The 13,133-nt window shown below is 41.7% G+C and overlaps 2 protein-coding genes across 2 annotated transcripts; both read right to left on the bottom strand.

Annotated features, from left to right (window-relative positions):
• Positions 1-484: 484 nt before the first annotated feature.
• Positions 485-5,589, bottom strand: LOC145875719 (uncharacterized). The gene is made up of 3 exons (XM_082971545.1): positions 5,424-5,589; positions 5,110-5,156; positions 485-4,624 (listed from the first exon to the last, which is right to left on the bottom strand). Exon 3 carries the CDS (start codon positions 2,595-2,597, stop codon positions 1,611-1,613), a length of 987 nt encoding a protein of 328 aa, XP_082827671.1. The 5' UTR covers positions 2,598-4,624; positions 5,110-5,156; positions 5,424-5,589; the 3' UTR covers positions 485-1,610.
• Positions 5,590-7,038: 1,449 nt separating this feature from the next.
• Positions 7,039-9,429, bottom strand: LOC145875717 (NLR family CARD domain-containing protein 3-like). The gene is made up of 2 exons (XM_082971543.1): positions 9,207-9,429; positions 7,039-8,818 (listed from the first exon to the last, which is right to left on the bottom strand). Exons 1-2 carry the CDS (start codon positions 9,388-9,390, stop codon positions 7,044-7,046), a joined length of 1,959 nt encoding a protein of 652 aa, XP_082827669.1. The 5' UTR covers positions 9,391-9,429; the 3' UTR covers positions 7,039-7,043.
• Between the last annotated feature and the right edge of the window lie 3,704 nt (positions 9,430-13,133).

Below are 13,133 nucleotides of genomic sequence, written 5' to 3'. Positions count from 1 at the left end.
TCAATAGTATTTGCATTTCAAAATACAGTATTCTCATACATTTTGATAATTCTTTCTCAATAAGGGACATTCACTAAGAGGATTTGTTCAGACCAATGGGCTGCTCTAACATTTTAACACTGAGCCATGTGACTATACAGTAGCCTACATCTATAGTCTACTGTAAAATCATATGCTGCTTTAGGCTAAATACTATAGTTTTCTGTGTGTTTCAATAGGACAAATGGAAAGAGGTCCTACTGTATTCTAGATGGTGGTGTAGAGTATCTACAATGTGACCTCCCTAAATAATGGTGGTGTAGAGTATCTACAATGTTACCCTCCCTAAATAATGGTGGTGTAGTGTATCTACAATGTGACCTCCCTAAATAATGGTGGTGTAGAGTATCTTCTAGAAAAAAGAAACGCACACCTTTAAAGGCGAGGTGCTGGCTAGCGGAGTAGAACACTAGAAAATAAAGGAAAGCCGCACACTCTTAAGAGCTCAGATGCAAAAATTTAATCACCAACGTTTCGACAGCGAAGCTGTCTTCATCAGGGTATCATCAAACACTGCGAGATGAGTCATTTATATAGTGTCAAGAGACACACAGGTGTTTGTAATCATGGCCAAGTATGGCCTAATATCATTGGTTAACTCAAATATTATAAAAAAATGGCATACAAAGAACATACAAAAAGACAAACAAATGGATAGCATACGATCATAGCATTTGTAGTCTAAAATGTATCTAACAAACAATTACAATGGCAAAATCACAATAATCACAAGAATGGCTTCAGATCAAAGTCTATGTTGAGACCGAAGGGAGCAAGGGTCTTTAAATTAAAGATCCAGGCAGCCTCTCGTTTCAACAATAAATTATCAAGGTCACCCCCTCTCCTCGGGAGGGTGACATGTTCAATACCAATATAACGCAGAGACGAAATCGGATGGTTTGCTTCCAAAAAGTGGGCCGCAACTGGGTAAGTTAAGTTTTTGCACCTAATGGTGCTACGATGCTCTGAGATACGTACTTTTAATTCACGCTTTGTTTTACCCACATAATTTTTACCACAAGGACAAGGATAAGATAAATAACTGCCTTAGTGGAACACGTAATAACACCTTTAATTGGGATAGATTTCCCTGTTTGGGGGTGTTTGAAGGATCTACATTTATAAGTGCCATTACATTGAGCACAGCCATTACACTTGTAATTTCCATCCAGTATGGGCGCAAATAGACGTTGTTCAGGAATATCTTGGGGTGGTAAATCAGAGTGTACCAATTGGTCTCTGAGATTTCTTCCCCGCGAGAATACGACCAGGGGAAGGTCAGAAAACACATTAACGAGACTATCATCATATTTCAGAATGTGCCAATGTTTGTGAACGATTCCTTTAATTTGTTCAGAGCACTTTGAGTAGCGGGTAGTGAGAACGCAAGAATGCGTCTTTTTGCGAGACTGACCTTGAAAAAGGTCATGTCTCGTTTTGTTTTGAATTTTCTCAATGGCAATATTAATCTGATCATTGTTGTACCCCCTCTCCTTGAACTTATCCTTTATTTTCTAGTGTTCTACTCCGCTAGCCAGCACCTCGCCTTTAAAGGTGTGCGTTTCTTTTTTCTAGGTTGATGATTTAACAGGCAGATAGAACTGGGATAGAAGCTGTTCTAGAACCTGTGGTCCAGAAACTGATTTAACAGGCAGATAGAACTGGGATAGAAGCTGTTCTAGAACCTGTGATCCAGAAACTGATTTAACAGGCAGATAGAACTGGGATAGAAGCTGTTCTAGAACCTGTGATCCAGAAACTGATTTAACAGGCAGATAGAACTGGGATAGAAGCTGTTCTAGAACCTGTGATCCAGAAACTGATTTAACAGACAGATAGAACTGGGATAGAAGCTGTTCTAGAACCTGTGATCCAGAAACTGATTTAACAGGCAGATAGAACTGGGATAGAAGCTGTTCTAGAACCTGTGGTCCAGAAACTGATTTAACAGGCAGATAGAACTGGGATAGAAGCTGTTCTAGAACCTGTGATCCAGAAACTGATTTAACAGGCAGATAGAACTGGGATAGAAGCTGTTCTAGAACCTGTGATCCAGAAACTGATTTAACAGGCAGATAGAACTGGGATAGAAGCTGTTCTAGAACCTGTGATCCAGAAACTGATTTAACAGGCAGATAGAACTGGGATAGAAGCTGTTCTAGAACCTGTGATCCAGAAACTGATTTAACAGACAGATAGAACTGGGATAGAAGCTGTTCTAGAACCTGTGATCCAGAAACTGATTTAACAGACAGATAGAACTGGGATAGAAGCTGTTCTAGAACCTGTGGTCCAGAAACTGATTTAACAGGCAGATAGAACTGGGATAGAAGCTGTTCTAGAACCTGTGGTCCAGAAACTGATTTAACAGGCAGATAGAACTGGGATAGAAGCTGTTCTAGAACCTGTGGTCCAGAAACTGATTTAACAGGCAGATAGAACTGGGATAGAAGCTGTTCTAGAACCTGTGGTCCAGAAACTGATTTAACAGGCAGATAGAACTGGGATATAAGCTGTTCTAGAACCTGTGGTCCAGAAACTGATTTAACACGTGTCATCTTCCAGTGTGTGTTTGTCAATTGTGTGTGTTTCAGTGTTATGTGTGTCAGTGTGTGTGTGTGTGTCCAGAGTGTGTTTGTGTGTGTGTATCCAGTGTGTGTGTGTGTGTGTGTGTATCCAGTGTGTGTGTGTGTGTGTGTGTATCCAGTGTGTGTGTGTGTGTGTGTGTGTGTGTGTGTGTGTGTGTGTGTGTGTGTGTGTGTGTGTGTGTGTATCTGTATCCAGTGTGTTTGTGTGTGTGTATCCAGTGTGTTTGTGTGTGTGTATCAAGCGTGTGTGTGTCAAGCGTGTGTGTGTCAGTGTGTGTCAGTGTGTGTCCAGTGAGTGTGTGTGTCCAGTGAGTGTGTGTGTCCAGTGTGTGTGTTTATCTAGTGGGTCCAGTGTGTGTGTGTGTGTGTGTGTGTGTGTGTGTGTGTGTGTGTCCAGTGTGTTTGTGTGTGTCCAGTGTGTGTGTGTGTCCAGTGTGTGTGTGTGTGTGTCCAGTGTGTTTCCAGTGTGTTTGTATGTCCGTTTGAGTGAGTGTGTGTGTGTATGGGTGTTTGTCCAGTTTGAGTGGGTGGCCAGCGTGTGTGTGTGTGCCTAGTGTGTGTGTCTGTGTCCAGTGTGTGTGTGTTTCAGTGTGTGTGTGTGTGTCCACTGTGTGTGTGTGTGTGTGTGTGTGTGTGTGTGTGTGTGTGTGTGTGTGTGTGTGTGTGTGTGTGTGTGTGTGTGTGTGTGTGTGTGTGTCCAGTGAGTATGTGTGTGTGTCCATTGAGTGTGTGTGTGTGTGTTTCAGTGTGTGTGTTTCCAGGTGTGTGTGTGTGTGTGTTCAGAGTGTGTGTGTGTGTGTGTTTCAGTGTGTGAGTATGTGCCCAGTGTGTGTGTGTGTGTGTTCAGTGTGTGTGTGTGTTCAGTGTGTGTGTGTGTGTTCAGTGTGTGTGTGTCCAGTGTGTGTGTGTGTGTCCAGTGTGTGTGTGTGTGTCCAGTGAGTGTATGTGTGTCCAGTGTCTGTGATCAGTGTGTGTGTGTTGAGTGTGTGTGTGTGTTCAGTGTGTGTTTGTGTGTGTCCAGTGTGTGTGTATGTGTCCAGTGTGTGTGTGTCCAGAATGTGTTTGTGTATGTGTGTGTGTGTCCAGAATGTATTTGTGTGTGTGTGTCCAGTGTACGTGTGTGTCCAGTGTGTGTGTGTGTGTCCAGTGTGTGTGTGTGTCCAGTGTGTGTGTGTGTCCAGTGTGTGTGTGTTCAGTGTGTGTTTGTGTTCAGTGTGTGTGTGTGTGTGTTCAGTGTGTGTTTGTGTGTGTCCAGTGTGTGTGTGTGTCCAGTGTGTGTGTGTGTCCAGTGTGTGTGTGTGTGTGTCCAGTGTGTGTGTGTGTCCAGTGTGTGTGTGTGTGTGTCCAGTGTGTGTGTGTGTGTGTCCAGAATGTGTTTGTGTATGTGTGTGTGTGTCCAGAATGTGTTTGTGTGTGTGTGTCCAGTGTGTGTGTGTGTGTGTGTGTGTGTGTGTGTGTGTCCAGTTATTATTTCAGGGACACTGAGTCGCCAATATAATAAACCCCAAACCCTGGATAGAGGGGCTCAGTGAATGTGGAGGTGAATGTGATCAGGTGGGTCAGTGTGTCAGAAGAGGCTCTATAGAAGGACAGAGTGCCGGCTGACCAGTCCAGATACACTCCTACTCTGTGGGAGCTGGAGGGGAGGACGTCTATGGTAGTGAGATGATTTTTGTGCCTGGCATAGTAACTGTTGTCAGAGCAGAACAGACTCCAGGACTTGTCATTGCATCCAAGCCAACAGTCATCACCCCTTCCTCTCCGGCTGATTCCTTTATATGTCACTCCTATATCAGCCTCTCTCCCACTCCACTCTACCTCCCAGTAACAGCGCCCAGTCAGACCCTCTCTACACAGCACCTGTCTACAGACCTCAAATCTCTCTGGGTGATCAGGATACGGCTGCTCCTCTGTCCTACATGTCACCTTTCTGTTCTCCTCAGACAGAGAGAGGAGTCTGTTTACTGTGTTTAGGTCCAGTGTGAGATCACAGACATCTGATGGATGAAACCAGACACAATATTAGAAATCATCATCATTCACATTAGAATGTTAACTCACTTTTCACTAATTCATTTAATGTAGATGTTTCTAGGTATCAAAAGGAGAAGTTAAGGTAACTTGAGACTTGTTGAATGATCATGTTATACTGTATGGTAATATAATACACACTTATTCACAATAATTACACACACACACACACACACACACACACACACACACACACACACACACACACACACACACACACACACACACACACACACACACACACACACACACACACACACACACACACACACACAGACACACACAGACGTTGTCAAAGTAACTCTTTGTAAACGTTGGTGTCCCTGATTTGTGCTTCTGTAGAACTACAGATGATATTTAATATGACCAAGTCAGTAATGATGGTGGTCTTTGACTTAACTTGAATTAAGACTTATTCTTAGTCATATTCTTCACAGCAGTCAACACTCACATTTTCTAAGTCCAGGTTTCATTCTGTTCTCTCCACCATGTTCCACACTGTAGCGGTAAGCAGAAGAACAGACAGTCATTGAGGGATACACCTGAACTCACACACACACACACACACACACACACACACACACACACACACACACACACACACACACACACACACACACACACACACACACACACACACACACACACACACACACACACACACAGCATATAACTTTGTCCAAGTGGTGGTCAGAATGTTTGTATTAACTAGCCTGAAAAGTCAAACATGTCTGATATGAACATTGACATAAACCCTCTACATACTTGAGTTTCTCCAGTCTGCAGTGTGGATCCTCCAGTCCAGCAGAGAGCAGTCTGACTCCTGAGTCTCCTGGGTGATTGTAGCTCAGGTCCAGCTCTCTCAGGTGTGAGGGGTTTGACCTCAGAGCTGAGACCAGAGAAACACAGCCTTCCTCTGTGACTAGACAGCCTGACAGCCTGCAAAGAGTCAAATCATATTAAAATCACACTGCTATTCTTTGGTGGTGAAAATAGTGGCAGTATATTTTTTCAACATATTCAGATATATCAGTGTCCTGAAACCTGCCATATCTATTCAGAAATTAATGTATCATATTATAAATTACAGATTATCAAAGTTTGCCTGCAGATAGAAACATGTATAATACAAATATTTGAGTAGACTGACCAGACCAGTTTAAAAGCAGTATCAGTCAAAAGACAGACAGTGAGGTATCAGATTTAGATTGTATTGAGTATACAGTCCACACCATATCTATTTTGACAGTGAAGATAACATTTTAAATGTGGCTCTAAACTCCACCATTTTGGATTTCAGATCAAATGTTTCATATGAGGTGACAGTATATAATGTCACCTTTTATTTGAGGATATTTTCATACATATCTGTTTCCCCGTTTAGAAATGAAAGCACTTTATGTATCTAGTCCCCCCATTTGAAGAAGTCATAAGTATTCTGACCAATTCACTTAAATTGTGTTAAATTAGTCAAAAGTTTAGTATTTGGTCCCATATTCTTTGACTGCAATGACTACATCAAGCCTGTGACTGCCATGATTGAGGAAGATCATGAATAATAATGAGTGAGAGAGGTACAGACCAATAACAGAGGCTACAACAAAACATGCTAACCTCTCACCATTACCAATAACAGAGGCTACAACAAAACATGCTAACCTCTCACCGTTACCAATAACAGAGGATACAACAAAACATGCTAACCTCTCACCATTACCAATAACAGAGGCTACAACAAAACATGCTAACCTCTCACCATTACCAATAACAGAGACTACAACAAAACACTTGTTGACCAACTACAGGAATACTGACCTCAGAGTCTCCAGTCTGCAGTGTGGATCCTCCAGTCCAGCAGAGAGCAGCTCCACTCCTGAATCCTTCAGGTCATTGTTACTCAGGTCCAGCTCTCTCAGGTGTGAGGGGTTTGAACTGAGAACTGAGGCCAACACTTTACAGGATGTGTCTGTGAGTTTAAGGCTAGTGAGTCTGCCAACACAGAAGAAATACAATGACAGACAGGTTGTATTAAAATGATACGCTTAGCTTTCTCTGTTTACGCTGTTACCCGTTTACAAATAATGTGTTGGGTTTGACCACAGAGCTGAGACCAGAGAAGCACAGCTTTCCTCTGTGACTCCACAGCCTGACAGCCTGCAACGAGATCATCATGACTTCACAAACACACTGTTAATATAACACCAGTAGTGTAGAAGGACAGCGGTTGGTTTATTCTCTCAAACATCATATAGATTAATCTTCTGTCTCCTAGAATTGTTTGGTCATATTGTAATACTAGATTCAATATACATATTATAATACATATTTTTCTCTAAACCTATTATTTCTTCCTGATGATTAGTTCTTATATATCATTTTATTTACTCACAGAACAGCTCTGGAGGCTTTGACCACTGGCAGCAGCCTCAGAAGACCTTCCTCTGATCTGGAGTATTTCTTCAGGTCAAACACATCCAGCTCCTTTTCTGAAGTCAGCAACACAAAGACCAGAGCTGACCACTGTGCAGGTGACAGGTTGGGTTTTGAGAGACTTCCTGAGCTCAGGTAGCTTTGGATCTCCTCCACTAGAGAATGGTCATTCAGTTCATTCAGACAGTGGAACAGATTGATGCTCCTCTCTGGGGAGGGATTCTCCCTGATCTTCTCCTTGATGTACTTGACTGTTTTTTCATGGCTCTGTGAGCTGCTTCTTGTCTTTGTCAGTAGACCTCGTAAGTGCTTCTGATTGGACTCTAATGAGAGGCCCAGAAGGAAGCGGAGGAACAGGTCCAGGTTTCCCATCTCACTTCGTAAGGCTTTATCCACAGCACTCTTGTAGAAAGTAACTTCAGGCTTGTCTTTTGTTTGCAGTTTGTCCATGAGATTCTCATTGTTGTTGATGAATGAGAGGAACACATATACAGCAGCCAGAAACTCCTGAATGCTCAGATGCACGAAGCAGTACACCTTGTCTTGGTACAGAACACATTCCTCTTTAAAGATCTGTGTGCACAATCCTGAGTACACTGAGGCTTCACTGACATCAATGCCAGCCTCTTTCAGGTCTTCTTCATAGAAAATCAGATTGCCCTTCACAAGCTGTTGAAAAGCCAGTTTTCCCAGTGACAGAATGCTCTCGTTATTCAAGTGTGGATCTGTCTCTTCTTTCCCAAGATACTTTTCATTCTTCTGTTTGGTATGAAACACCACAAGGTGTGTGTACATCTCAGTCAGAGTATTGGGCATCTCTTCTCTCTTATGTTTCAACATGTGTTCAAGGACTGTTGCAGAAATCCAACAGAAGACTGGAATGTGGCACATGATGTGGAGGCTCCTTGATGTCTTTATGTGTGAGAGGATTCTGTTGGCCAGGTCCTCATCAATGAATCTCTTCCTGAAGTACTCCTCCTTCTGTGGGTCATTGAACCCTCGTACCTCTGTCACCTGGTCAACACACCCTGAAGGGATCTTATTGGCTGCTGCAGGTCGGGTAGTTATCCAGAGGAGAGCAGAGGGAAGCAGATTTCCCTTGATGAGATTTGTCAGCAGAACATCCACTGAGGTTGACTCTGTGACGTCACAACAGATCTTGTTCTTCTGGAAGTCTAGGGGCAGTCGGCACTCATCCAGACCATCAAAGATGAACACAACTTTGTATTTGTCGTAGTTAGAGATTCTTGATTGTTTGGTTTCCATTAAGAAGTGATTAAGAAGTTCAATCAAAGTGTGTTTGTCCCCTTTCATCAAATTCAGCTCCCGAAAAGGGAATGAAAACACAAATTGAACATCCTGATTGGCTTTTCCTTCAGCCCAGTCCAGAATGAACTTCTGCACAGAGACTGTTTTTCCAATGCCAGCGACTCCCTTTGTCAGCACAGTTCTGATAAGTTTGTCTTGTCCAGTTAAGGGTTTGAAGATGTCGTTACATTTGATTGCAGTCTCTGGTCTTGCTTGTTTCCTGGTTGTTGTCTCAATCTGTCTCAGCTCATGTTCATTATTGACCACTCCTGTTCCACCCTCTGTGATGTAGAGCTCTGTGTAGATCTGATTGAGAAGTGTTGGGTTTCCTTGTTTAGCGATCCCCTCAAATACACATTGAAACTTCTTCCTTAGATTAGATTTGAGTTCACGTTGGCAAATCACAGCAGGATCATCTGAATCTAGAAATAACACAGAGGATATTAATATTATGTCTGTTTTAATGTCTACAGTATTGTAGGACTGTTATAACATTTTAAATTATAATCATTTATTCTCTTAACTGTCTGTATAAATGTGTAAATGTTTTCATAATGCATTACAGACTGGTGTGACTGATTATAATATTATTGGTGTTATTGATGGTATTATTAATGTTGTTTCTCTGTCTCTGTCTCTCTCTCTAAATGAATCAACACAACACATCCCTTCTGCTACTTGTTGAGGCCACTAGGAGTTCTGTTAAGGCTGCTACAATATCATTGAGTTACACAGCTACTTTAGCTGTACTTTAGCTACAGCTTTTACATGTTATAAAACAGCATTCAACATGAGGCAGACAGATCTTACATTTCTCCAGTGTGTCAGCAAGCTCCTTCTGGTTCATTTTCCTCAGGACGTGCAGTGTGATCTTCAGAGCCCCCTCTCTGGCACTGCTCTCCTGCCTCTCATCTTCAGCATCCACCACTTCCTCATCCTGCTTCTGACTCTCAAAGCCTTCTGGGAGTTCTGGACTAAGAATCCTCTTGAACATCTTCAGCACGTTCTTCACAAATATTATAATATTCTCTTCAAGCAACTGAAATAAATAAAGTAAATAAGTTTAGCAAAAGAATAAATGCTTTGTCATTAACACATTAATGAATGATTGAAATAAATTTACTTGAGGAAAACAAAAACAAATGTTCATAACAGGACCACATACTCTGAATATGGAGGCCAGGTCTGTTTGATGACTCTGGGACGACTGACCACTGAGAATCTCTGACTCTGATCTCTCCTGTTGGTTTCTGTGGACAAACCATGAGATTACATCTCCTCATCCAGGGAGTACACACACACACACACACACACACACACACACACACACACACACACACACACACTGTTTTAGGACTATGAAAATGGACTAAAGGATTAGCCTATGGATTATGAAAACAACCAAAAGAAATGTGAAAATGGGAGAGGAGAAATTACTAGAGACAGTGTTGTTTAACTCACTGACCATGACCCATGAGTTCTTCTTACCTTTGTTCAGTAGAAAAGTCTCCCTCTCTAAAGTTTATAGGTCGATTCATAGACTGGTCACTCTTCATGGACACACAGCTGGGTACAGGGGAGGCTGGTCTCTCCTGCGTGATTGGACTTCAACACAACAGAGACAAACATTACATCTCTCATCTACTCTGATCTCAGATGGGGAAACATAAGAAGAGTTCCAAAACGCAACATATCACTTTACAGAAATGAGCTTTTATTGTTTAAAGAAATTATGTATTAATTATTACATCTCTCACAGACAAGGATTTGTTTAAAATCTATCACTTGATGGTTTCATTTCAGAGAGACAAAAATCATTTTTATTTTGTTGCTAAATGCTATATATCTCCCTCACTCTCAAATGTGACCGACCGGCTCAATTTGGTCATTAACTAAATAACTACATATATAGTGATTTTGGTTTATGTCAGTTTAATTGTTTGTTATGGTATAAGTTCTTATTTTATGATTGTAAGTGATGAAATTAACTAGTAATTCTCAGTTATTACTAGTTTAGCAAGGAATAACACATTTTTCAGTACTACTGCAGTTGTTACATAATTCCAATAGATGGCAGCATAAGACCACAAATTATATTTCAGAATATTAGTTTAATTTTCTCCCTGGATACAACTTCTTTCTGTCCCTTTCCACACTGCTAACGCAAGAGGAAGGACTGAAAAAGCATTTAACAGATTACTGTGAAGTAATATAACGATGATTCATGTTTATTATGACCTGTTTTTATGCTCATGTTTTACACTTCATTAATATAACGATTATCATTAAGCCTGAACATTAATTCAGTCACCTCTGGTCGAGAAAAACGTATTTTCCCAGTACATTCATTCTCTAATTCATCAACCAGCATCGACCTGCTCTGCCTTCTCGAGCAAGCCAGGGGCATGTTGAGGTAAACTTAATTTAAAGGTAAAATGTTGAGGTAAATTTACTAACCGGGAGGGTTGAATTATGTCATTTATTGGCGGGCTAGAAGACGCGCTCGTCTTTTCTATTCCGAGGTTGTTTACTCCTCATATCAGATATTAAGATGATGTTTTATAATGCTGGTATGCTGAGGTTGAGGTTCTGACTAGTGATTATTTACCCAGAGTTCAATACCTGATATAATCACTGTTTATTTGCTCTCCCAAAAGCAACACAGCCCTAATACAAGATATATAGCTAACTAAAGTAGTGTGACCATTTTAGAAAATCATGGGACATATAGTGTGTGGTTGCATGCTATTTTATGTCAATCATATTGCTGCTTGTAGCCTATAACTGATGCTTCGTTGTCTTATGCTGCCATCTATTGGAAATATTTAGCAATTAAAAGTTATTAATTTACTTACAGACATTGGTGAGGCAGCTGAGAATTAAAAAAAACGGAATGTGTCCAGCCTACTTGAGGCGCCCTGAAAATAATATTCAAAAGATTGGTCCTTGGACACAGAGGGGTTAAACATTAAAGTTACCGTCCATCTAGTGAAGAGAGGAGAACCGGACAGAGGTAGCCAGCATCCTTCAACGAGAGAGGGAGGATAGGATAACTAGGATGCTGCTGGTAGAGTAGCTAGCTAGCTTACCTAGCTGTACCGACTAGCTAGGATAACTAGGATGCTGCTGGTAGAGTAGCTAGCTAGCTTTCCTAGCTGTACCGACTAGCTAGGATAACTAGGATGCTGCTGGTAGAGTAGCTAGCCAGCTTACCTAGCTGTACCGACTAGCTAGGATAACTAGGATGCTGTTGGTAGAGTAGCTAGCTAGCTTACCTAGCTGTACCGACTAGCTAGGATAACTAGGATGTTGCTGGTAGAGTAGCTAGCTAGCTAGCTTACCTAGCTGTACCGACTAGCTAGGATAACTAGGATGCTGCTGGTAGAGTAGCTAGCTAGCTTACCTAGCTGTACCGACTAGCTAGGATAACTAGGATGCTGCTGGTAGAGTAGCTAGCTAGCTTACCTAGCTGTACCGACTAGCTAGGATAACTAGGATGCTGCTGATAGAGTAGCTAGCTAGCTTACCTAGCTGTACCGACTAGCTAGGATAACTAGGATGCTGCTGGTAGAGTAGCTAGCTAGCTTACCGAGCTGTACCGACTAGCTAGGATAACTAGGATGCTGCTGGTAGAGTAGCTAGCTAGCTTACCGAGCTGTACCGACTAGCTAGGATAACTAGGATGCTGCTGGTAGAGTAGCTAGCTAGCTTACCGAGCTGTACCGACTAGCTAGGATAACTAGCAGGTCGTTCGTTTGTCCCTCATCTCGATGATGATGACGAATCCGGTGAATCACAAAAGGAAACAAGGATAGAGAGTGAAAAGGATCTGGCTACACTCATACTGTCCCTGACCGTAAAGCAAAAAGCAAATTGAACAATAAACTTCAGCGTCTCAACACTGTAACAAACTCTGTCGTTGTTCCCCAAGATTACCTCAGCCCACTCTGCGCGTAACCGGACAATATGCTTGGCTCCACACTGGACGCGGACGCGGACAGTTCTGTACGGGGACGCGGACAGTTCCAGAACGCGGACATGAGCAATGGAACACAATCAACTAAACCCAGTCTTTACAGTGGGTTACATTAGTAATATTAATTTTTTATTATTATGTTAAACAAACATTCTACGTTTTTTTATAACAATATTTTGAGATCTAGGCCCATGTCCACAAAGCGTCTCTGAGTAGAAAATTGCTCGTATAAGTGCTGAGAATAAAGACATTTTACACTTCTGGGTATAAATTAAAGCTATGCATGAAGTCTCTAGTCCCACCTAGTCTGCAGATATTTAGGACACCTCGTGAGCTGTCCTAAGTAGTTAAGAGTTAACAGCAGGTGTCTTGATAATACTATAGAATAATGCAGTGAGTCAGTGGTTCCTGCTCCACATGTAAATGCTTTGTAGTAGTTAAAAATAATGTTTTGATATTTCTATATGATAAATCCATGAATAATATATGTCTTGTGCTTTTGGCAATTATTTATGTATTATACTTATGTATAACAAGTGATACCATGTATGTCTCCAAAGCATTTTGTCTTCATTTTGGCAGATTAATTTATGCTTATTTCTGAAGATTAACTCAGGTTTTCGCCCAGCGGCTAAGGAGTTGGACCTGTGGCAGGAGTTGGACCTGTGGTCGAAAGGTGGCTGGTTTATATCCCGGGCCGGGCGCTGGAAAAAACGGGAGGAATTGATCTGACCACCGGAGGGCTGCTGGGTTCACATCCT

The sequence above is a fragment of the Salmo salar genome, unplaced genomic scaffold, assembly GCF_965601325.2.
Source record: "Salmo salar unplaced genomic scaffold, fSalSal1 ptg000322l, whole genome shotgun sequence".
In the NCBI taxonomy this organism is placed as follows: domain Eukaryota; kingdom Metazoa; phylum Chordata; class Actinopteri; order Salmoniformes; family Salmonidae; genus Salmo; species Salmo salar.
The sequence above is the reverse complement of the archived record's forward strand: the minus strand, read 5'-3'. Positions and strand labels throughout refer to the sequence as shown.

Bases quoted from the DNA above. Each gene is read 5' to 3' on its own strand.
- LOC145875719 (XM_082971545.1), bottom strand. From the start codon at position 2,597: ATGACACGTGTTAAATCAGTTTCTGGACCACAGGTTCTAGAACAGCTT.
- LOC145875717 (XM_082971543.1), bottom strand. From the start codon at position 9,390: ATGTTCAAGAGGATTCTTAGTCCAGAACTCCCAGAAGGCTTTGAGAGT. The intron at 8,819-9,206 runs GTAAGATCTGTC...TGTTATTTCTAG, and splicing joins TGCTGACACACTGGAGAAAT to ATTCAGATGATCCTGCTGTG.